This window comes from Podarcis gaigeae (assembly GCF_964106915.1).
Source record: "Podarcis gaigeae genome assembly, chromosome: 14".
Classification (NCBI taxonomy): Eukaryota; Metazoa; Chordata; class Lepidosauria; order Squamata; family Lacertidae; genus Podarcis; species Podarcis gaigeae.
This window is the reverse complement of record NC_139690.1, coordinates 26,777,632-26,801,525: the sequence shown is the minus strand read 5'-3', so window position 1 is coordinate 26,801,525 and position 23,894 is coordinate 26,777,632. Positions and strand designations below refer to the sequence as shown.

The 23,894-nt window shown below is 46.9% G+C and overlaps 3 protein-coding genes across 3 annotated transcripts in view; 2 read left to right on the top strand and 1 right to left on the bottom strand.

Moving 5' to 3' along the window:
* ITGA11 (integrin subunit alpha 11) overlaps positions 1-12,045 on the top strand; it is a 97,239-nt gene extending 85,194 nt beyond the window's left edge. The window contains exons 23-30 of the mRNA XM_083713072.1: positions 1,121-1,210; positions 1,806-1,896; positions 2,002-2,115; positions 3,290-3,376; positions 6,112-6,222; positions 7,111-7,206; positions 9,236-9,349; positions 10,479-12,045. Of these exons, the coding sequence (XP_083569198.1) occupies positions 1,121-1,210; positions 1,806-1,896; positions 2,002-2,115; positions 3,290-3,376; positions 6,112-6,222; positions 7,111-7,206; positions 9,236-9,349; positions 10,479-10,550 (775 nt within the window). The 3' untranslated portion in view covers positions 10,551-12,045. The remainder of the gene's footprint in view (positions 1-1,120; positions 1,211-1,805; positions 1,897-2,001; positions 2,116-3,289; positions 3,377-6,111; positions 6,223-7,110; positions 7,207-9,235; positions 9,350-10,478) is intronic.
* A 2,273-nt stretch (positions 12,046-14,318) lies between these two features.
* FEM1B (fem-1 homolog B) lies at positions 14,319-21,126 on the bottom strand. The gene is made up of 2 exons (XM_083713149.1): positions 20,056-21,126; positions 14,319-17,384 (listed from the first exon to the last, which is right to left on the bottom strand). Exons 1-2 carry the CDS (start codon positions 20,301-20,303, stop codon positions 15,749-15,751), a joined length of 1,884 nt encoding a protein of 627 aa, XP_083569275.1. The 5' UTR covers positions 20,304-21,126; the 3' UTR covers positions 14,319-15,748.
* Positions 20,368-22,248, top strand: LOC310831934 (uncharacterized protein). Its single transcript, XM_083713272.1, has 2 exons — positions 20,368-21,744; positions 22,045-22,248. The coding sequence occupies exon 1, from the start codon at positions 20,561-20,563 to the stop codon at positions 21,515-21,517; it is 957 nt and encodes a 318-aa protein (XP_083569398.1). The 5' UTR covers positions 20,368-20,560; the 3' UTR covers positions 21,518-21,744; positions 22,045-22,248.
* Positions 22,249-23,894: the final 1,646 nt, after the last annotated feature.

Here is a 23,894-nt window from a genome sequence, read left to right as displayed (position 1 = left end):
CACTTCAACTGCAGAGTGGATTAACTTCGCACAGCTCGTGAATCATGCTGTGTCAGCCAGAAATCCCCTTTTATACATCTCTATATCCCGCTAGGCCAGCATAGTACTGGCGAGTGGCAAGGGGAAAGTTCTGTCTGCTGCCAAAGTCACCGAGAGTATAAGTAAGAGAAATTGCTACTCTTGGAAAGGGGACCAGCGCCAACCCTGGCACTGATGCCACAGAAGAAAAACTGAGCTCTCTCTGTGTGTGTGTGTATTTATAAGTGCTAACAGCTCCTAATCCCATTCAGTAGGAACTTCTTGTAAGCAGCCTAGGTCCACAATGTTCCTCATGCAGCTGAATCTGAGCAGGCAGCTGCTTACAAGCCCTCCAGGCGCATTCACAAATAATTGCGCTCATGGTGGCATCTGGACAGTTCTCCTGCATCCCATTTTGAATGCTCTTTGCTCCTGGAACAGATTTGGGGCAGACCTACTGCTCCATTTTCTCTCTGTGTACATTTTGCAGCTTCCTGCTGAAATCCTGTAGCTGTACCCTGGGAGACCAGGGTTCTAGTCTCCCTTGGCCAGGAAGCTCCCTGGGTGACCAGGGGCCAGTCACAGTCTCTCAGTCTAACCCTATCTCACAGGTTCGTTGTGAGGCTATTAATAATAATAATAATAATAATAATAATAATAATAATACATACATACATACATACCCCGCCCATCTGGCTGGATTTCCCCAGCCACTCTGGGTAGCTCCCAACACAATATTAAAAACACGATAAAACATCAAACATTAAAAACTTCCCTAAACAGGACTACCTTCAGATGCCTTCTCAAAGTCAGATAGCTGTTTATTTCCTTGACATCTGATGGGAGGACATTCCACAGGGCAGGCGCCACTACTGAGAAGGCCCTGTAACCTCACTTTTCACAGTGAGGGAACTGCCAGAAGGCCTTCAGCGCTGGACCTCAGTCTCCAGACCGAATGATGTAGTAGAAGACACCTTTAAAAAAGCACCAGTTTGGAGGGGCCTTTGCCTTCTCATCAACATTAGCACATTCCCTGTTAATCTGCTGGCTTCTGAGTCCTGCTGTGTCACCTAAATGAGCTTCTGGTTCTTCTTTATTCTAGTGACAGTGAGGAACAGGAAAACACCAAAGACGACAATTCTGCCCTCCTAAAGTTTCCACTGAAGTATGAAACAGACCTGCTTTTCACCAGGTACTTCTGATGGCCTTGAGTGGAGTCTTTATAGTGCTTTGATTTGTTAACGCTGAAATTTCCACCCCACTGTGTGCATTCATGCTCCTGTTTAATGGCACTCACTATGTTTCCAGTGTGGGGGTTTTAATCTGAGTTCACACAGCATTATTAAAAATGTAGGTGTATCCTGGACTTATTACTACTGCTGCTACTACTACTATGAATTACCTGCCCTTCACCCTAAGGTCGCAGGACAGATTAGAGCACATTAAGAACAATATTAAAAACCATTTCAAATGCCTTGCTTCTTATAAGGTACTACTGTTTGGTGTGTTGATTGGAGCCCTTAAGCTGTTCCTAATTCACCTCTAGCCAAGGTGTGACCACCTTTGCATGGGATAAAGACATCCAAAGGATGTATACAAACAGAAATGAATCTGACACTAATGAAGCCCTGCTGATGTGAACTAAGGGACAAAAGAGCTCAGCTATGAAATACCCTCAGCGGGGAGGGGGGAAGGGAACAACTTTACTTTGCTCTAAGACAGAAATGTGAACACACCCTTAGTTGAACTATGGATGGATGAGTTTTCTCCTTTTTGCCGTTATTCAGGAGCCCCAGCCAGAATTACTACGAGGTCAAGTCAAACAATTCTCTGGAGAGATATGACAGCATCGGTCCGCCTTTTAACTGTACTTTTAAGGTAGTGGAGGAACTCTGTGTCTGAGGAACCTGGTGGGGAAAGAGGGCGAGGGATGTCCCCTTGCAGAAGGGTATTGATCTGGTGTGTGTTTGTCAACTTTCACAGCTGCAGAATCTGGGCCTCTTTCCTGTTGACGCGATGGCTATCAAAATCACAGTCCCTGTGGCCACACGGGGAGGCAATCGCCTTCTGCAGCTAGCGGGCTTCCACGTGGATGAGGTAGCTAGAACTTTTATTTGTGATTCTTAAGGGGATTTTTAAAAAATAGCCTCAAAGGAACTTTAAGGTGTGGGTTACAAATCAGGATGCTCCAGCAAGAAGCCACAATGTAGGGAGTTTCCCCCCAACCCCCAAATTTGATTGTGTGATCATAGCAACCTCCAAAGTTAATGTGCTCTCATGATGCTCCGACTTTCCCCTACCCCTTGCAAGCAACTTCCAGTTCTAGGATTGAACCCCTTTGGATTACGTAAAGACTTGTGGTGCTTACCAGGAAGAGCCATGGCTCAGGGACACAACATCTGCTGTGCATGCAGAAGGCCCCAGGTTTCATCTCTGGGTGGGGCTGGGAAGGCTGCCTTTCTGAAACCCTGGAGAGCTGCTGCCAGCCCGTGTCAATGCTATTGAGCTAGATGGAACCCTGTGGTCTGGCAGTCTCCTGTGTCCAGCTTTAGCGCTTTTTATAAAACTGGGCCCCCAAAGGCAAATTTGGCAGGCTGTACCATCCTCTCATCCAGATGTTGTGTCATCTTTTGGTTTCCTCCCATCCGTTCTCCTAATAGTCACCCTCTTGACCCAATTATTACAGTTTTTGGCTCCGAAAGGAAGCTGTCTTAAGACTAAAGCCAGGCCATTGCTTCCTCTAACTCAGTATCTCCTACACTGACTCACAGCAGCATTCCAGGGGTTTCAGGCAAGAGACGTTCCCAGCCCCACGTGGAGATGCCATCGGGGATTGAACCCTGAGCCTTCTGCACCCAAGGCAGGTGCTCCGCCACTGAGCTACAGCCCTTCTGCATTAATTGTGCACTCAGGGCTCCATCCACTTCCACACATAGCTGGCTGGGGAGGTGGAAAAGATTAGGAGCCAGCAGCAGCAGAGAGCCAAACCTCCCACTGGCATTTAATGACTAGCTTGTAAGATCATGGAACAATTTTCCTCCTAGAAGGACTGTTGCTGGAATCCAGGTGCCCATTAAATCACAGGGCACATTTTGTGTGCTGCCTTGGGACGGACTGGTTGCACAAGCGGAAGCTGTATTTTAGGGGCCAGGATGTGCACAGGGGGAGCAAATCCCCCAAACAGGCTGTCCAGTCTGTGTCATTCTTTGCAGGATGTTTCTTTGGATTTCTGTTCCCAGTGAGCTATTCCAGCTTTTCTCTTCTATTATAGGAACACATAACGTGCCACATTGGGGGGAACAACACAGATTATCGAAGGACGCCCTCTGACGAGGACTTGGGGCGCCACCCCCAGCTGGTATGTAATGCCCATCTTTCTGTGCTGGACTTCTGAAAACACAAAATCAAATCCTGTGTGCTGAGACAAGACTTGAACATAGGGCTCAAATTCTGGTCCATCTTTTTAAAAAAGTATGGAATGTCATTGCCAAGGTATTCACAACCTGCGCGGCATTTCCTGTGCAATGAATACTTTTTATGACTTGGGGGGGGGGGGAATGCCCTCCCTGGCTTTAATGTTACATAGCAAACATGGAGAATGAGGTCAGATAGCAAATTGACTTTGGGCTGATGCACTCAACCAGCCTTTCTGAACCTGGTGTCCTCAGTGGGGGCTGATGGGAGTTGTCATCCAAAATATCCAGAGGACATCAGGTTGTGCATTAGGAAGCTGCTTGACTGGTCTGGAGTGTGGGCAGCCCAATCTTGCTTAGGATGACACCTGCAAGTGATTTTCAGGCCTGTCCAAAGGAGAGGACTGCAGGGGGAGGTCATTCAAAACAGCAAGGGAACCTGAGTAGGGTGTGAGTCCCTTTGGGCTCAAGCATGCTCTGAGTAACAATCATGATAGAGGATGGGGACCCTGCGGCCCTCCAGATGTTGAAGGACTCCAGCTCCCATCATCCCTGCCCATTGGCCAGGGATGTAAAGAGGCACCATTTTTGTTGGCATTCCCTGCCTTTGGAGCTGATGGGAGTTGGAGCCCAACAACATTCGGAGAATCACAAATGTTCCCCATCTCAGCTTATTCCGTGCAGCAGGCCGCCTTTGGACTGCCAGCCTGGCATAAGAACATAATACGAGCCCTGCTGGGTCATGCCAATGGTCAAGCCCATCTAATCCAGCACCTTGTTCTCACAGCAGAACCTGAGCACAAACGCCCTCTCCGCCCTTGTGCTGTCCAGAAACTGATACAGTGGTACCTCGGGTTACAGACGCTTCAGGTTACAGACACTTCAGGTTACAGACTCCGCCAACCCAGAAATAATACCTCAGGTTAAGAACCTTGCTTCAGGATGAGAACAGAAATCGTGCTCTGGCGGTGCGGCAGCAGCAGGAGGCCCCATTAGCTAAAGTGGTGCTTCAGGTTAAGAACAGTTTCAGGTTAAGAACGGACCACCAGAACGAATTACGTTCTTAACCCAAGGTACCACTGTATTTAGAAGCCTTATTGCCTCTGAGAGGAGGTAGAACATAGCAGAGCGGCTAGCAACCATGGATAGCCTTCTCCTCTATGAATTTGTCCAGTCCTCTTTTAGATCCATCCGAGTGTCGGGGACTGGACTGAAGAGGACGAGGAGTGGTGGAGTTCACCCCCGCCCTTCTCCTGTAGCTTCCAGAGAAGAGAAAGGCAGTCTCAAATTACAGCAGGGCTTTGAGGAAGATAACAGCTCAGAGACAGGCGAACAGAAGAGTTATGAGGTGTTAGGAGAAGGTAGAGGGGAGACAGAGCAGCTAGCTGACACGTCACTGGACAGCATAACTGAGCCCCCTTCTCCCAAAACACGCCATTCATTAAGAACAAAGGGCACAGTGACAGTTCACCATGGGCGGATGCCGTAGAAGCAGATGTTGTTGTTAGATGGGAAGGAGGAGGAGCTCAGTGTGAGCAACTCCATCACTGAGGAATGACTGGATTTCTTTGTCTTTCATCATCATCATCATCATCATCATCATCATCATTTTATTTGTATGCCACCTTTCCATAGCTAAAAACAATGCTCAAGGTGACTTATGACATGACCAGATTTACATAATTACCAACATAACAAAAGTCATTAACAATAAATAAAACACATCAAAAAATACACAGCCAAATGGAAAACAATTTCCACATAAATCATAAAATCTAAAACTAAGAATACAGCATTAATATCAATCACAATTTAAAATGACACGGGTAAAAAATAAAAGCAATTTGAAAACAATAACAAAAAATGGAGCCCTCTCTGCCCCGCAGCAGCGGCAGCAGCACTCCTTTATGGAGCCTGTCAGGCCCTGCCCCAAGCCAGGAAGAGAGAAGCAGGGCCAGGCCCTTCAGGCCCCTAGCAGGTCAGTCCTGGGCAGCACCATTATAACTGAACAAATCATAAGTAAGAACTTCCTTGTTTCCTCCCTGCTTCTGGTGCCATCGGGGGAGGGAGATGATTCCTCAAGCCTGACACCAAGTTGGTCACTGCCTCCTGTGGGAGTTAGTTCTTCTTGGTTAAACTATGAAGAACTTCCTTTTATCTGCCCTGTTCTCAACCTGCTGGTCCCCAGATGTTGTTGGATTACAACTCCCATCATCCCTGACCACTGGTCATGCTGGCTAGGAATGATGGGAGATGTAGTCCAACAACATCTGGGGACCCACAGGTTAAGAAACACTGTGCAGCTAAAAGAAAAGAAAAAGTGCTTCCTTTCATCCAGCATGAGCAGGATCTGACCACCTCATTGTGGATGCAGCAAATTTGAGAGAATGCCCAGTGGTGGTCACCAGTGGCGTAGCGTGGGTTGTCAGCACCCGGGGCAAGGCAAGTAATTTGTGCCCCCTAACCCGTGGATTTGTGCCACCTAACCCTAACCCCCAGATGTTGCGCCCGGTGTGGCCGGCCCCCCTGTACCCCCCCACGCTACGCCACTTGTGGTCACCCACCTGCCCAGACCACTGCAGTAGTCACTTTGGTCCTACTTCCAGGTGGGAGGAATGAGCCTTGTTCTGGCCCTCTCCATTTCTAACTCCTTTTTTCTTTTCTTTTTTACTCCTTCCAGAACTACAGTAATTCTGATGTGATATCCATAGACTGCAGTGTAAATCTGGCTGCCAATGGAGAAGTCAGCTTCCTCTTGCATGGAAATCTGTGGATGAAGTCACTGAGAGCTGTAAGGGCGAGTCAGCAAACAGTGTAGCTTCCAGTGCTATCCCCATTGAAGGCTGGCAGATTATTGTGCTTATGCGGCTCAGCTGTATCCCAAACTAGCCCCTGACTCCAGGGAGTTGGGCCACGAGGAAGTTTTCAAACTTCCTCTTTTCTCACCAGCTTTTTCAGCTGCTAGTCATTCCCCGCCCGTCCCCAATGGAATCCTCCCTCTCTACGTAGCTGGGAAACAAGATTTGTCATCCTCTTCAGTGCCACATCAACACCATTTGCTAATTACACCAAATAATGAAAGAATTAGGTCAAGCCAGGAACATCTGTGACCTCTTTTTCACTACGATGAGTGCTGGGTGAGACTCTCCCTGGTTTAAAGAAAAGTGTTATTTTTAACGCATCATAAAGCCAGCCAGCTTGATTTTCTGGTCTTTATTTATTTATACACACCCTTCAATAAATTGTTTTTATCTGTTTTATTTTTTTTTAAAAAAAGCCTACAAGTGGTTTACAAAAAGAATAAAACAACTAAATTATCAGTTAAAAACAATTTTAGGACAACTGTTTCAAACAGGGTTTCCCAAACTTGGGTCTCCAGCTGCTTTTGGACAGACATGATTATTATTATTTTATTTTATTAAATTTGTATACCGCCCTTTACCTGAAGGTCTCAGGGCAGACATCAAGGGAGTGATGCTGTGGCACAGAAGAGTTATTTTCCCTGGTGTATCACTTGAAACATTCCAGGCAGGAAAGAGTGCTGCTCTTACAAATCACACAACCCGTGGTTTGCTCAGATCAGTGAAAAGGTCCCCCAAACAAGCTGAGTAACCGACTAGCTGAACTGTCCACTGCTGAGCCCCCTCTTGTGACTCTTATCTTGCCCTGTCTTTTCAAGATGAAATTCAAGTCGCTGAGATTTGTGATTAACGCCGTCCTGCAGAGAGGGTTCCGCAGTGCCTTCGTCTTCAGAGAGGACGATCCCAGTCGGCAGGTGAGTAGCTTGACCACAGGCGCTCATCAGATCTCATAGAACTGTAGCGTTGGAAGGGACCAAAGGGACATCTAGTCCAATCCCGCTGCCATTCAGGAATTGCAGCACATGTTCAAACCCTCGTGATCTGGGAGGCCACAAGCAACTTGGGCAAGTAATGGTACGCACCAGACCTGGAATTTGTGTTTGGAGAAGTGTGGTATGTCGTGGGGGTGATGGATTTATTGGGAAGAAGGAAAACTTGCTTCTGAAATTGCTGCTAAGTGAGTTCAAAGGAACCCTGAAGCCTGCAGTCAATGATGAGCGGTTTCTCATCCATAAGCGAACTGCATCTCTTGGCTTGCCTCTTCTCTCCTCTCAGATCATTTTGTCTCCTAATTTGATGGCAACAAAATTTGCCATTGGGTTTAGACGGTAATTGGGGAAGGGCAAATAATTTTTGTTTTCAGTTACCAATGTAACATTTCAGGTTGCATCTACACCAGACACATAGTGTGAAATAGCCATGCTTTGTTCACTCACTTTTTACAGGGCAAATAGTAAAGGTAAAGGGACCCCTGACCATTAGGTCCAGTCATGGCTGACTCTGGGGTTGCGGCGCTCATCTCGCTTTCTTGGCCGAGGGAGCAGGTGTACAGCTTCTGGGTCATGTGGCCAGCATGACTAAGCCGCTTCTGGTGAACCAGAGCAGTGCACAGATACACCGTTTACCTTTCCGCTGGAGCAGTACCTATTTATCTACTTGCACTTTGACGTGCTTTCGAACTGCTAGGTTGGCAGGAGCAGGGACCGAGCAACAGCTCACCTCGTTGTGGGGATTCGAACCGCCGACCTTCTGATCGGCAAGTCCTAGGCTCTGTGGTTTAACCCACAGTGCCCATAGTCATGGACAAAACATCTTCTCGTGCTTTCCCTTTTCAGCATCTGCTTCCCCACCCAGAGCTCAGAAAAACTGACCAAAAAAGCAATGAAACAGCTGTGCAATTTCCCCAGATGACCCATCATGCAGCTTTCCTGTGGGTTTCGGGCTGGTTCTGGCCTGTATAGAGTGCTCCAGCCATTTCCTTCTCTCCTGTCTAGCAATTAACTCTCTCACTTTAACCCTCCCTTTCCAAATAGCATTGCCTTTCTATCAGCCTCCTCCTGCTACCCTTTAAACTGTGTCAAGAGGGCAGGAAGCATTTAATCCTTGCCTGCTAAGCCATAGTCCCAATTAAAATTGTCTCTTCCCCACCCCACCCCCATATCTGGAATTGCCCACTGGGCCGCAGAATGTCATCTGGATTCCAGCAGTCTGGAAGCAAAGTTCCTGATCCACCAGGCATTCAGAGCAGAACAGCAATGACTGGGTCCTGCTATGTTGCCCTTATCTGAAAGCAGCAGTTGCAAACCCAGTTTAACCCAACAGGGGTAAACTGCAGCTTTTGCATCCAGCATCTCTCCTTCAGAATTAGGCCCCAACGAGGGCCCCTCATGCTGTTGAATAGACTTGTGCTTGCAGCCCTTGAAGAAGAGATAAATAAATGCATATACGACACAGAGCGGAAGAACATTATGGCATGCTCTTCGTTTCTGAAATGTCGTTGAAAAGCGGGGCACTGGTGCCCTCTGCTGGCAGCAGATGTCAGTATGTGCTTGTCACGGGTACACTTCTGCAGAGTGAACCCAAACACACATAACCAAACTTGTTTCTTCTTTTCCAATTCCATACAAATCACACCCATCACCCTGCTCCTTTTTGGATGCAAAGGGGGTTAAAGGTCGAGGAGGGTTCCATTCGAAGAGCCAGTTGGTAGAATCATAGAATTGGAAAAGATCCCATGGGTAACCTAGTGCAAGTTCCCTACAATGCAGGAATCACAGCTAAAGAATCCCTGACAAGTGGCCGTCCAACCTCTGTTTAGAAACCTCGAATGAAGGAGGGTCCACCACCTTCTGAGGTCATTCATTCCACTGTCAGGCAGCTCTTACCCTTAGAAGGTTTTCCCCCCAAAGTTGCAAGTGTTCTTGTTGTGTATTCCTCTTGCAGGTCATGTTTGAAATCTCCAAGATAGAGGAGTCCCAAATCCCCATCTGGATCATCATTGGGAGCACCTTAGGTGGTCTTCTCCTGCTGGCCCTCCTTGTGCTGGCGCTGTGGAAGGTGAGTCCCTCTCCCACCAGAGGCGCATTTAGGGGAGCGCAACCAGCTTGGTTGCACTGGGAGTCAAGCCATGGGGGCACCACAACTATGGTGTAATGGTCACACAGTGTCACACAGGGTGCTGCTGAAATCCGAGACTCCCCCAAAGTCTGCCACTGCTCCAACCACCCCTTGGCCTGATGGGGGTTGTAGTGCACAAGCAGCTGGAGGGCACCAGATTGGGGAAGGCTGAAAAGTGGCAATGGGGACCCCAATGGATGAAAGATGTTCCTCACAAAAACCAGCTTTATATATGAAGTCATTGTCTGCCAACTGCCCTTTCAGTGGGAAGACAAGAATAGGAGCTTTTAAAATAATCCATCAACAAAAATCATTACTCTCTATTCCTACCATTAAAGCAATAAATTCATTTCCATGAAAATTAGTCACACTGCTAAACATTTGGCCTTTTCCTTGTTTAACAACTAGGATTGCTATATGAGCCATGTAACAGGCAGAATCTCAGCTGATTGGGTTTTGTTCTGCTTTTTTGCTTCCCACCCACCCACCATTTCCTAGTTCAATGTTTGCCCTTTTATGCATTTGCATGTTTCTTTATTCAGTTGTAAGCCAGTCTGAAGTCACTAAGATAGGATATGTCTTAATAAACAAACTAATACTGTACCATGATGTCACATAATGATTAGTGAGTTTGGGCTGGTCCTCATTGTTGCCTGTTCTATATTCTGATATTGTGTACCCATCAATTCCCCCAGGTCCGAGAACTTTTCTCATCCTTCTACAGCTGTACTTCGTGAAAATGCGATCTTACCTGCTATACTGAACTCATTTAAAGCAAAATCTCCTTTTGGATTTTCCACACATCCGAGAAGACCCGATTTGGCAGGTGCAATTGGATTTTCACAAGGCGCAGCTACGGAATTACAAGAAAAGCTCTCAGACCCAGGGGAATGAATTGAGACATGATACAGTCAAAATACAGGTCAAGCAGAAATATAGGCCAGTCCTGAGTTTGAGATGCAGCTGGATGAGGCAGGGAGCCTCAGCTACATGTGACCTATCAATACTGCTATTACTGCCAGACATATAAATTAATGGTGGGTTTTTCTTTATCTTCCTTTTCCTGCAGCTTGGCTTTTTTAAAAGTGCTAACCGCAAGAGAGACGCAGCCCAGAACCAGAACACCAAGGACTTGGACTGAGGCTTCCATCTCCCTAAGTGACTCACTTGGCTCCTCAGAGCCAAGTTTCCTTTGCAATGATGAGATCCCTCAACACCCCTTCCACCTCTTCTCATGAAAGCAACCCCAACTGCTCAGTGTTACCTGCAAGGGGCAAGATGCAGCTGGCTAAAAAGGGACTTCAAACTGGTTTTAATTGCTTCCTTCAGCCTAAGACACTGGAAGCTACGCAGCAACGGCCAGGAGAGTAAATTTACAGGGACAAGGGACCCTTCAGTGGCCATCGCTTTCTTAAAAATGATAAATCTTGGCTCCACGAGGCAGACAACTACCATGCCAGAATAGCTCTGCAGTGATCTTAAAAGCCTCTGAGCTCCAGTCCTTTTTATCCGTTCATGGCACAAGCATATCTCACTGGGGAAAGCTTTTCACCCCACCAAAAAAAGGGGGGGAAACCTGGATCTGCATGGATACCAGCAGCAGCAAACTTGTAATGGGTCTTCACATATTCTTTTTACAGCAACTGCTTATTCAAGATGCCATGGGAGAATGAACCAGACCGATATATTCTGCACAGGTGGTCTTCAAGAAGTTGAGATATCAACACAGCATGCCTTTGAAACAAATGGAGTTGCCTTTACAAAATAGTGCAGCATTTGAAAGCATTTGAGGACGGGAGGTTCTTTCTGGACCAGAGGACTCTGTAGCCAGTTAATGCTTTAAAAAGCGAGATCCATTCATGTTATCCATAAAACATGTAAGAGGCTAGGTGACTTGAATGAAACAGAAGTTAACTTGCAGGTGGGGACACATGTTCTCTAGCTATTCCCTTGTCAGAAGAAAGGGACTGCCGCAAGTAAGGGGCACCGTGTGTTTATCTATGAATGAAAAAAGTTACTAGATTCTTATCCGATACTCTACACCAAATGTTTATGAAGAGCCCAAGCAGGATATAACACACTGGGCACTTATTCTGTACATGAAACTCCCATTCATTCCAAAGGGGTGGGTGCAGGATACATGCCCAGCTCAGAGCCAGACCATCCGCCACTCTGCAGTGCCTCTCCCAGTCTCTAAATGGAGCAGTTGAAGAGAGAGATCTTTATTGCCTTCTTTTAATGCACTGAACACAGATACCGACAATTGTAAGCACCTTAATGCAAGCCTTCAATCCTCAGCTGTATATACTTTTTCTGAAAATGTTTACCTTTCTTGTTTTTGAAGTCGACTAAAGCAAACCAGTTTGAAGTGTTTCCCCGCAAGTTGTGCAATTTCCAAAAGCAACACATGGAAAATATGTACTATATGTGTATATACTTTTGTACGATGGAAATGTTTTAATTTGACCCTTTTTGTTTCTTTTGCATAATAAAATTATTTATGCTATTGTGAATATTAATGACTGAAAATGAGAAATCAGTTCCACCGAATGCAGTAACCTATGTAAAATGCTGTAGCAGTAGATTGTGGTTTGTGGGATTTTGTAAAAAGAAAATTAAAACTTTTTAAAGTGAAAGTTTTAGATGCAGTCATTTGTCTAAGACTTTTTTTTTTTTAAGGAACTAGGAATTTTGCCTCTTGGTTGGAGAAAACCCAAATGCACACTGACATTCATTAGGTGTTTTGGACCACAGCTCCCACCAGCCTGTCACCGTGACTTTGTTGTCTGGGGCTGATAGGAATTGTAGTCCAAAACAGATGGAGAGCACCAGGTTGGCGAAGGCTGCTTTGGAGCAGCCTGACATTAACATAGCTGCAGCTATTTTTAGTTGTCAGAGCAAGGACACTTAACTGAAGTGTTGGCAGTGCAAAATTGCTCTCACAGAAAGGGAAGCAGACAGGACACATTTGACCCTGGGAATCTCCCAGAACGCTAGAAGTCTGTCTGGTTCAATTCACCAGCAAACGTTTCCTTCAGGAAAGCCAACCCTCCCAGTTATGTAACTACTGCTCCACAGCCGCTAGATCAGAGCTCAGGTACAAAATTCTAAAAGGGTTCTCGGCCTTTCCGTGCTCTTTCTCCTAGTGACAACATGCCAGCTTTCCTTCCCTCCCTCCCTCACTTGAATCTTCTTAGCAACAAGCTCACTGCCTCGAAACCACCAGCTGTCTTTTAAAACCCAATGCACCCCCTACGAGACATTCCAAATCAAAGCACCCAGTCATCCTTGGGAGCTTTTTGTTTGTTTGTTTGTTTGTTTGTTTTGGGGGGGAACCATGTGACTAATGAGAGTTGCAGTCCACAACATCTGGAGGAGACCCGCTTGGCAAAGACCATCAATTTTGCTTTCTGCTTCCCCCACTGAGCTCATTTGACTTCATGGTTTGTTTTCCAGAGTATTCCAAAGAGACAGATGCTGCCCAGATTAGGATACAAAGCTCCCATATCCCTCCTTCCCTCCCCCAGGCCTTTTAGCAATTGAACTTACAAGGGTGGGTAGAGTATGTAGCATTGCAATAATCCACACTGTCAGCATCTGTAAGGCTGCCTACTTCTGCAGGCATGTTTATGCTCTGTGAAGGGGGATGTGCAGATATTTTTTTTAAAAAAAAATTTGTTAAAAAATAAAGCCTTGAACAGCTCAAGGCTAGCCAACCTGAAAGATCACCTGCCCCTGTAGAGACCTGTGATGTCACTTAGATTGTATGGGGAAATTCCACTCTGTGGAACATCATAGGGCAGTGACCCAAAGAAGGGCATTTTCCACTACTGCCCCTGTAATTATGGAAGGTCTTTCTCTTTGCCATGCATGAAACAGCAGCCATCAGCTGCTTCAGACGTCTTGTAAAGACCTAGCATTTTAACCAGGGTTTCCCTGACCTATAAGGTTGGACGCTGCCTATCTCTTTATGAATTCGTTTTTATTCTGTGCTGCAGGCGGTTGGACTAGCTGACCCTCAAGGTCCCCTCCAATGCTACAATTCTATGATTCTGTGGTTTAATGTTGCAATTTTGTAGCAATGTTATTATTTACTGTTTCTATGTTGCATGCATACTACACACACACACACACAAACACACACACGAGAGAGAGAGATATGGTAAAATATTGAAACCTGCAGTATTGGAAGACCAGGGACTTGGTCAGAATTGGAGGTTTCACAGAGCTCATGCCTACTGTTTTGTTGGTAGAGGCCAAAGTCCAGCTCCTAGGCTGCCAATCAAGATACAGCATCCATCTTATGAAAAGGAACCTTTGTGTGTTAGTTCACAGAACCAGGTTCACAGGAGAACTGGTGGCATTTCATCTCACCACATTAACATTATCTGTATCAAGAGAAGCAGCTTGGACTGACCCCTAAGCTTCTTATTTGCACCCCAAAATTAAAATGAGACAACAACATGAATCTGAGAGTTCACACTTTGGTGATTACCACCACACTGCCATTCTTTTTTACCTTCTCAGGGGAGAAAAGCAGCATTTTGAGTTTTGGAAACAAGTGCTGAGGAAGCTTTGGCAACTTTGAAATCATCCTCTCCCCTACTCCATCAGGGAGGAATTAATATAATTTGGCCATTTGGCCAACAACATGCTGAAATGCAGAATGACCTGGACTTCAGACTGTTCAGAATGAAATCATCCACACAAACACCACAATATTTGGCCAACTTATTTGTTTAAGGCTCAGAAGGTCAGAGCTTAGCTGAGCGACTTGTCCATTAATCAAACTACAATAAAATTTAAATGCAATGGCATAAAACCACTTCTTTTCAAAACGAGAGGTCTGCTCCTTACCAACATCCCACAAGAGCAGCTACCAATCACTTTGCAGCAGGACACATCAGGGTTAAGTTTCACATTCAAGATTTTATTTGTAATACAAACACACATACCTGTGCTCAGAATGCCCCTTTTTATCTGAACTCTCTGTTCCGTTTTTTTAAAAAAATGACTGCAGAACATTCTTTTCCCAGCTGACAGTTAGAAAGTAGAATTTAAAATCGTGGGAAGTGTTTTCAGTAACCTGTCAAAAAAATGGCATTGGGTTGCTGAAGTTTTCTGCCAAGGAGAGATGCTTTTCACAGGTCAAACATTCTTCATACAATCAAGGTACTGTGAGTGATTTAAAAGATGGCCTTAAGAGAGGATGATTTGGACGTGTGCAGGTGGGTGTGGAATCTATTTTTCTGAAGAGTTCCATAATGAAGAGGGCTGAAAAGACAGAAACTGATTCTCAGGGCAGGGTCCTGCCAACACAATTATTCTTCCCTGATCCTTCCCTGCCAGGTTTCTAACATTTTTTGTTTTTGTTTTTAATTTTAAAAAAGCTCATTTTTTTTAAACAAAACCTGTTTGCCAGCTACTTGGAAGATTTCAGGAAATGCAGCAGTTATCATTTCAGGTGTGGGATTAAGATCCAGCCTTAACCACTTTACGTTTTATCTTACCAGAGGGAAGCGGGGACAGGGAACCACGCATAAAACAATACTCAAATAATGCAAGCTATTTCTGCATGCTACTTATCTTAAAGCAGCAAAAATGAGAATGAATTTGAGGAGGTATGCCTGTTTTGCCCCCCTCAACAACAACCAAATAAATACTAGTAATTTTAAGTACTGATAGGCAAGCACATTCACACATCTGAATTTCAACCTGCATTTCCCTTTTTCTGTAGCCAAACAATCAGTTATTTTCATCTCATTGCAAGCAGAAATTAAAACTAAATGTTAGTGACGACTCTGGTAGGAACTGAAAGGCATTAAAAACAGGCTGGTGAGAAGTAAATTTCCCTGGATTGCTTTGCATGTTTTAATAAAATCCCAGCAATAAGATCCTTCTCCATTTTCTCTTCCCTTCCTCCTCTTCCCTCCCGCAAGAAGACTTTCCAAACTGCTGCATAGGTAACATGCTGGCTCAATTAATTAAACGCAAAACCTCTTTGCAGGTAGCTGCTTAAAGCATTCTTGGCTGTCAATGGTAAAACCCGTGTGCATCGTAGTATCAAAATATTTTACACTCATTCTCATTTTAGAGTTTGACTCTCCACCCTGCCCCAGTTCATTAAGAGAGAAAAAAGAAACCTGTTCGCTCTGCCGTCGGAAGACAGGTTTTTGCAAATCAAAGCTATGTTAGCCAGTTTACGAGGGGGCTGGTTGGTGTGTGTCTGCTACCAAAAAGAAAGGAGAGGAGAAGGGATTTCTAAAGCTCTGCCCAGTATTTTATTGACAAGAGTTTGACCTTTCTGGGAAGGGAAGGAGCACCACCCCGTTGGCGTGGCTAGTGGAATTCAACAAATTCTTCTAGTGTCTTGGGGATCTGGTTGTGGTAGCTGATGTGATAAACCCGCACAGCTCGGGCAGCCAGGCACTTCAGACTCAGCTTCATCTGAGTCTTCAGGAGTATTTCCGACACGCCGGTGGTACTTTTGTCGAGAGGGGTCTTCTTCTGCTTGTTTGTCATGTCCGTATGAGCGCCGGCCTCCACCAAGCTGATGATGATGGAATGCAAGGTCAAGAAGTCACTAATGGGCCTGTTGTACTGGACTATAACGTGCAGCGGTGTGTTCCCTTCGTTGTCCACAGCATTGACGTCAGCGCCGCAGTCCAAGAGGAGCTTGGTGACCAGTGCGTTGGGAAAGCTGCAGACGTCGTTGGTGTGGAAGTCGTCCACCGGCGTGCCAGAGTTGACGGCGTGGTGCAGCAAGCCAGAGCCGTCTCGCGTCCTGGGATCCAGGTGGATCAAGTTGTAAATCTGCTTGTTGATCCGTGACTGCTCCTCGTCCCTGCACTGCGTCTTGGTGGAGATGCACACCAAATACAGGAAGGTGAAGATGTTGCATTCGTAGTTGTCCATGGCTGTGTGGAGCTCAGCATCCTGAGAGCTTTTGACCCGGGCCATCCCTTGCTCTATCTCCAAGACGCTGCACCTCAAGACGCTCTCAATGTCCTTGGCTTTCACCGGCTCGTTCAAGTGTATCATCTGAGAGAAGACTTGAGCAAACCGGAGGAGGTCCTTGTGGGTATTCCTATTGCCTTTCTGCCGCAAACGCAAGGCGTGAAGCCAGAGCTTGATGCACTGCTCAAACTGCATGTTATCTGCGTAAACAGCACCGCGGTAAATGATGGGGTGTGAGACATCGATGTTGTCGGAGCCCAGAATTCGTTCTCGGACAATGAGGCCCTCCATGTGAAGAGCATCCCGGTCCTGCCGAATGGATTCCAGCTCTTGAGGAGTCCGGCACTCTGTCCGGCTGCCGTAGGCTTCTATCTGAGGCAGGACCTCCTTCTCTATAATGTTCTCGCTATCTCTGTACCGCTCCAGCATGGCTAAATACAAATAGTGATAGGTCTTCATTATATCGTAGTTTTCTCGGTCGTTGGCAAACGAGGCACCCAGGAGCTCCAGAGCTTCTATCCGGCTCTTGCGGTTGCAGTCGGCGTGCGCCAGCAGCAGCTCAACAACGTCGGCCTTGCAGCTCTCGGCAGCCACTTTCAGAGGTGTCATTCCGTGGCCGTTCACCATCATGGCAGATTTCCACTTCACCAACTCGCGGACGATCTCCAGGTGACCAGCCTCCGCTGCAAAGTGCAATGCTGTCGCGCCACAGTGTGCTTTGGCATTGGGGTCCGCATGCTGCTCTAAAAGGTAGCGCACCACATCCACATGGCCCTTGTAAGCAGCGATCATAAGGCAAGTGTTGTCATACTTGTTGGCGATGCTGATGTTGGCATTGTTCTCCACGAGGTACTTCACAATGTCAAGCCGGCCGTCAAAGCATGCAGCGCGAAGCGGAGTAGAGTTGGTCACGGTTGTGTGGTTGACGTTGGCTCCGTGGCTCACCAAGAGCTTGACGACTTCAAAGTGGCCAGCCCCAGCTGCACACCACAGGGCCGTGGCGCCATCGATGACATAACTATGGAAAGAAAGAGACCGGATGTTAAAATTGGTGCAATTAAAAAAAAAATCTTCAAAATAATATCCTATAAAACAGTCTAGAGTCAGTGAGCGGAAGAATTTCAGAATGATAGGGAATGCAAGGGCTAGGTTCACAATGGGTGGCTGATGTGGGCAGAAGAGTTGGACAAGTACACGTAATGAAATTTCTAATCTGGAGGAGAGCATAACTTCTAGCAAAGGGGGCATGATTTTCCAAAACATGTATAGAATCCAATCTGTAACTGAGGCAGGATTCATCTCAACCCTGCAGTTGATGGCAACCAATCCTCAAGCTTTCTAACAGCTACAGGGAGGACTCAGACCAAAATAATGAATATAGTTTAAAAAACAACAACAACAAAAACAACCACTTAATGAGGTGGTATTTGCATTCAGCAGCCATACTAAAGAGAACACCAAGTGTTTGCCGTATTGGATACACCTAGTAGTAAAAGTTTGTCACAGGTATCCAAATTCTGTGGGATAACCCTCATGACATTTGGACAAATGTGATTCCAGATATTAGTAAAGAGAAGGCAAAGAGAGTTACCAAACATTCAGCTGCAGAAATAGAAAAGTGATAACATCTTTTGGCCTTGGGACTGCACTGCCTACCCCAGGAGAAAGCATTAAGCAATTTTTCAAACTGTTTTAACCTGTCAGTTGCATCTCACCACGCCTGAATAAAGAACCCCAGGCCAAAAGACTTTTCAGACAAATGTGTTTAAATCAATTACAGCTTTTATATTTAGAGGGAGGTTCTTGTCAGAACATGCTGGGACAACAAAGAAGCAATTGGTTTTAAAGGCAGTTCAAAGGAAAGAAGGAAGTCTTACTGCAGAACTCGCAAAATAATTCTGAGGCTGGGAAACAAGAGGATTTTTACAACAGCTATGGCTTCTTTGGATGTTTGTTGTTGCTGTTGCTTTGACTCCTATGCAGGCAGGGACAGGGATATTTTTCACCACCCATTTGTTTACCATCTCCTACGTTGCATGTCAGTGTCAAGCACTGTCAGATGTTTTCAAAAGGGAGATTCTGGAGTTCTCCCTAGTGACTCCACAGTGGCCTAGCCTCTTTAAACTATCTAAGATCAACAAGTGACTAACAAAGAATCTCAGGAGGCTTACACTGTAGTGTAATCTCTGATAATCAAATGAGGTACTCCAGCAAAACTCAGTTAGGAGGGACTTATCCACAAAAGTCTAATTCATATAACTGGAATGGCAGCAGAATAAGTAGGCTGCAGAAAGTAGCTGTCCTTCTCCCCCATCCCAAATCTGATGATGAGTAGTCCCATATGACAACCCCCAGAGTTGCTTTCTGTCTTCAAAAGAAATATTCTCAGCTGTTTAATTATCTCCAAAAGAAAACATTTCTGTATAGTTTTAGAGGTATGCTCGGATTACTATCCTGTCAACTTCACCAGAAACTGAAACACAATCATAATACCTAGTCCATTTCAACAGGAGCAACGGACAGCTAGGAGGTGTGGTTGCAGAGACAAGTTTGGTACAGCCTCTGCTCCCCTCTCTGATGGCGTGTCCCACAACTCCCAGCAACCTCCTCAGCGATGTCACAGAAAGAAATTATCAAGTGCCTTTGGCAAAAGCTAAAGCACCCCATTACCAGGTAGATAGGCATATGGGAAATGTTGATCCTTACATGTTTAAATGCTCTGTGCTTGCCCTTTGGCTCAATAGCCTTAGGGAAGAATAAGAACTACTTCCAAAAGTAAGAATTCTAATATACATCTTAAGACCCCAATTGGCATTACTGTCATGCCTTTGAAGACATATGGAGCTGAAATGTATCTGAAATCTTTCATGTGAGGCCTTTGAACCACTTTTTAAATATATTCCTGATTTTACCTTGGCTCTTTGTCAATAGCTCCCTCCAAGCATTACTCACATGGAGGCTCTATGTGTTAAGTCACCTTCTGATAACAGGACAGTGGTGGGATCCCTCTGTCTCTTAACAGGTGAAGCGTCCCTCGTGTAAGTAACACATGAAGGGGGTCAATGTATCCAAGCAATGTAAACAGGACTTTGAACAATTCCATGAGCTGCATCTTTTCCAGTAGGCTAGATAACTCATGCCACCCATTTTTCACTGTGCCCCACACTGTTTTCTACAAACCACTGCCGCATGTAGGAGAGAAAGGAAGAGTTCCTAGTTCTCACAACTGCAATACGATGGCAAAAATTAGAAAGGACCAGGCTCTGGCTAGAGACTGGCAGGAGAGTACATATCTGTGTGCACCTTCTCCTGAAGCATCATCTGGAATTAGTTGGTAAAGTCATCTCAAAAGTGTTGGTCTATACAGGTACCTTTCTGCATTGTGCCTGTTCTTTATTTACAGTCCAGCACAGGTAGGGTTACGTAAATTGATCCAGGGGAAGGTCTTGCCTCACAGCAGGCAGCTTTCGGCTCCTTCCACTTTTATGATTCTTGGAAGATCATTTATAGAAACAGCATATGCCAATCAAATGAAGGCATGATGTAACCTACTATATTCCATTGAGTGAAAGGAAGCACCACAACAGCCAGGCTGAATTTATCAATCCACAGGACCATCCCATCTTCTCCTGTTAGAAAGAAGCCCAAGGCCTCCTCTGTGACCACGTGCTACACGTGTACGTACATACCCATCAAAACGGACCGTGCCAGTCTGCTGGGTCTGCACACGGTAGTGCTCCAGGAGCAAGCGCACAACTTTGGCGTGTCCATTGCGGGCTGCGATGATGAGAGGTGTTGACCGCTGCCCACCCTGGTGGGTGACGTAGCCCAGCAAGTAGCGGATGTCGCTCTCCGAGCGGTTCAGGAGCAGGGCTGCCAAGGTCAGCACCCGCCCCTCGCTGGCTGCCTTGTAGACGTAGCCCGCCAGGCTCTCCATGGCTGCCTGCTCCTCCCGGGACCGCCAACGCCAGCCGCCAACCTCCCCAGCCGGCGCCAGGGCCAAGCCGGGATCTTCCTCCTCCGCCTCCTCCGCCTCCGTGGCTCCGCAGTGGGGAGGTGCATGCGGGCCGACCCCCGTGGGGTCAAGGGGGGCACCGGGGCTTCTCGTCGTCCTGCCGTTCCCCGCCACCACCGCACACTGTTCAGGCCAGCTGTGTCACCCCCAAGCGCCTACCTTTGAGAGCCCCAGACCCCATGCTCACTGGGGGTTGGGGCAGGCTCAGCCGACCCCCCGCGATGCTCCCTCCTGCTCAAAAGGGACCCTGGCTGAGGGGCTCTGCCTGGGTCCGCACGCACAGCAGTTCCAGGCGAGGCTGGAGCCCGCAGCCCCTGCCTCAGGCGGCGGCCGCCCGCGGGAGCCCAAACCCAAACCCGGGGAGCGGGGCAGACGAAGGCCCCGGGGTGCCAATTCCCTTAGCCGGGCTCCCCGGAAGGCCTCTGCGAAGTGCCCGGGAAGCTGGACTGGAGGCCTCTCGGTGCGGCAGCGGCTCCCTGGAAGGCTCGCCAAGCGCCGGTCTTGGCGGCGACGGAGGATGGCAGCGGGAGAGGGAGCGCAGACGGCTACGGGCCGCCGCAGGTGCCCTTCGCGGACGCCGGACCGGCTTTCGCTTCCCTCCTTCCCTCCCACCTTCCCTGCGCCTCGGCTCCCGGAAGCGGAAATGGCCAGGCCGGTCCCCCTGGAATCGGAGCCGGACTGGGAAACCTCCACCCGGGGAAGAAATGTTCCGTAGCCAAGCAGGGCCGCCGACAGATAGCTGTGCTAAGAGGGAGGAAGAAAGAAGGAGGAAGAGACGGAGGGGGGGGAAGGGAGGAGTGGGAAAGGAAGCCACGTGGATGGCTCTGGCCCTTCTCTCCTCTCTGCTTCGAGCCACGTTTCCGGAAGGGCCCTCCAGAGCGCGACTGTTTCCATATTTCTGCCAGAAGAATCCCAGTTTTGGTTTTGGTTTTGGGGAGGAAAACAAACAAGGTGCCCAAAGTACCCCCTTTGGAGCCGCGCTGCGTTTGCCCCAATGGACGGTTCTAGTCGAGGAAGCCGAATTGCTGAGTGTTCATTTGAAAAGGATGTGGTGGAAAAGGGCAATCAAAATGACCAAGCGGGTGGGCGACTTCTCTATGAAGAAAGGTTGCAGCATTTCGGACTTTTTAATTTAGAGAGAAGGCAAGCAAGAGGCGGCATGATCGACGTTTATAAAATCTTGCGTGGCGTGGAGAAAGTGGAGAGAGAAGCTTTTCTCCCGCTCTCACCACATTCATGGACATCCAATGAAGCTGAATGTTGGAAGATTCAGGAAAGATAGAAGAAAATGAACCTGGGCAGCAAAACCAATAAAGAATCTTGTAGCACTTTATATAGACTAAGACTACATGTATCTGATGAGGTGAGCTGTTGTCTATGAAAGCTGCTGCTGCAATAAGCCTATTACAGTATTGTATTATTCATGTGCTCTTTATGCAAAGATCCAGGATAACTCCCAGGCTGACTGGGTTTTGTATATTTTTTATTTTATTTTTGGAAACATATACAACAGGAAAGCAATATACAAGCATATTGAGATATACGTGCCAATAAAAAACAGATATGAACCAGCTAAACCCAGCATTCTGCTGAGAGCAATCTGTTAGCCTAGGTTACAGCAGGTCCAATAAGCATGAGATTAAACTGCTTTTCGTATTTGCAGGGATGCCTGCAGGTTTTTACAGGAATCACACAATGATGGAATACAAAAGCCAAGGACAAGGAAGGCTTTTAACAACACACAACTTAACCAGAGATTGACTGGGGGCGGGGTACTAAGAATTCCAAAGGCTAACAATGTGGAGGAGAGGTTACATGATGTTCATTTGAGTATGTAGTAAAATGAAACCAGTCACCAATAACTTTATTTTTGTTGCCCTCCCAGCACTCTGAAGTTTTTGTGCAAATTTTTCCACTAATGCCAGGCACTACACCTTGTAACTTATGGAGAGAATGCATGCTTTCATTGCATGCAAAAGGTAACCCCGGGTACAATCCCCAACGTCTCCAGACAGATCTGAGACAGAACCCTGCCTGGAGAGCTACTGCCTTTGCCAACATCGATTGGGACAGCAATGTGGATTGTAGTGTACGGACAATATTGAGCCAGATGAATCAGTGGTTTGACTTTAGAAGGCAGCTTCCTCTCTTCCTCGGTTCTGTAAATTCGGCTTCCTCAACTAGAACTGTCCATTGGTGTAAGGTAAAAATAAAGGGACCCCTGACCATTGGGTCCAGTCGTGACCGACTCTGGGATTGCGGCACTCATCTCACTTTACAGCTGAGAGTACAGCTGGTGTACAGCTTCCGGGTCATGTGGCCAGCATGACTAAGCCACTTCTGGTGAACGAGAGCAGCACATGGAAATGGTGTTTACCTTCCCGCCGGAGCGGTACCTATTTATCTACTTGCACTTTGACGTGCTTTCGAACTGCTAGGTTGGCAGGAGCAGGGACCGAGCAACGGGAGTGCACCCCGTTGTGGGGATTTGAACCACCGACCTTCTGATCGGCAAGTCCTAGGCTCTGGTTTAACCCACAGCACCACCCGCGTCCCTATCCGTTGGTGTAAACATTAGTGTAAAGCTTGCCTTTTCTCTGTAAGCCCCTCCTTTGGGCTTGCTTCCATCCAGTCAGCAGACACGCCCAGAGCAGTGACTCCCACAAAAACACAGCAGAGGGAGAGGGCTCCTCCAAGGGCTAGTCACACTCTTTCAAACACTTAAAACCATTTTGAGTAAAAAAGGGAAATGTGTCTCTCATTTTAAACCATATGCTACTGCAGTCAGAAGTCTAAAAGACATTTGTCTTAAAGGTTTGAAGGTGCCAGAAAAGATTTGGAAGTCAGAATAAGGGAAACTGGCAGGTGAATGCTGGAATGGTCCTTGCTGGCTTTATGAGACCACCACAGTATGAACAAACACCTGCACCTCTTTGCACCTGCCAGATGTAGTGGGGACAGGTTTGATATCCCCTTGAACAGGCAGTGGTGTTCCTTCTGCAGACACTGGCTAGTGGGATTGCTCCTCTTCCTCCTCTCCTAGGAACATAGGAAGCTGCCTTATACAGAGTCAAACAATGAATCCATCTAGCTCAGGACTGTCAAGACTCACTGGCAATGACTCCCAGGTTTTGGCCAAGGGACTCTCCAGCCCCATCTAGCAATACCAGGGACTGAACCCAGGACCTTCTGCATGCAAAGCCAATGCTTTGCCACTGAGAAACGGCCCTCCCTCTGGCTTTCTTGTTGCAGGCGCCGGTCTTTGTTTCCCGAGGCTTTCAGGGGGACCCACCTATTGTCACGAACTAGTCATTTGCTGGAGCCAGCTGACACGGTCAGTAATGCGATCTTGCTAATTGGACCCAGGGCCTGTTTGGTGCAATTGTTTTGCCGTGGTTTCAGTAACAACAAAATTAATAGTTAATTGGAAGTCATGCAACAGGAGCCACTGTCAGCTGTGGAAACTGCGCAAGAGCAATGCCATGCATTATGCATGGGAAGAATGGCCTGGTT

Bases quoted from the DNA above. Each gene is read 5' to 3' on its own strand.
- FEM1B (XM_083713149.1), bottom strand. From the start codon at position 20,303: ATGGAGAGCCTGGCGGGCTACGTCTACAAGGCAGCCAGCGAGGGGCGG. The intron at 17,385-20,055 runs GTATGTACGTAC...TTCTTTCCATAG, and splicing joins GGCACGGTCCGTTTTGATGG to TTATGTCATCGATGGCGCCA.
- LOC310831934 (XM_083713272.1), top strand. From the start codon at position 20,561: ATGCTCACTGGGGGTTGGGGCAGGCTCAGCCGACCCCCCGCGATGCTC.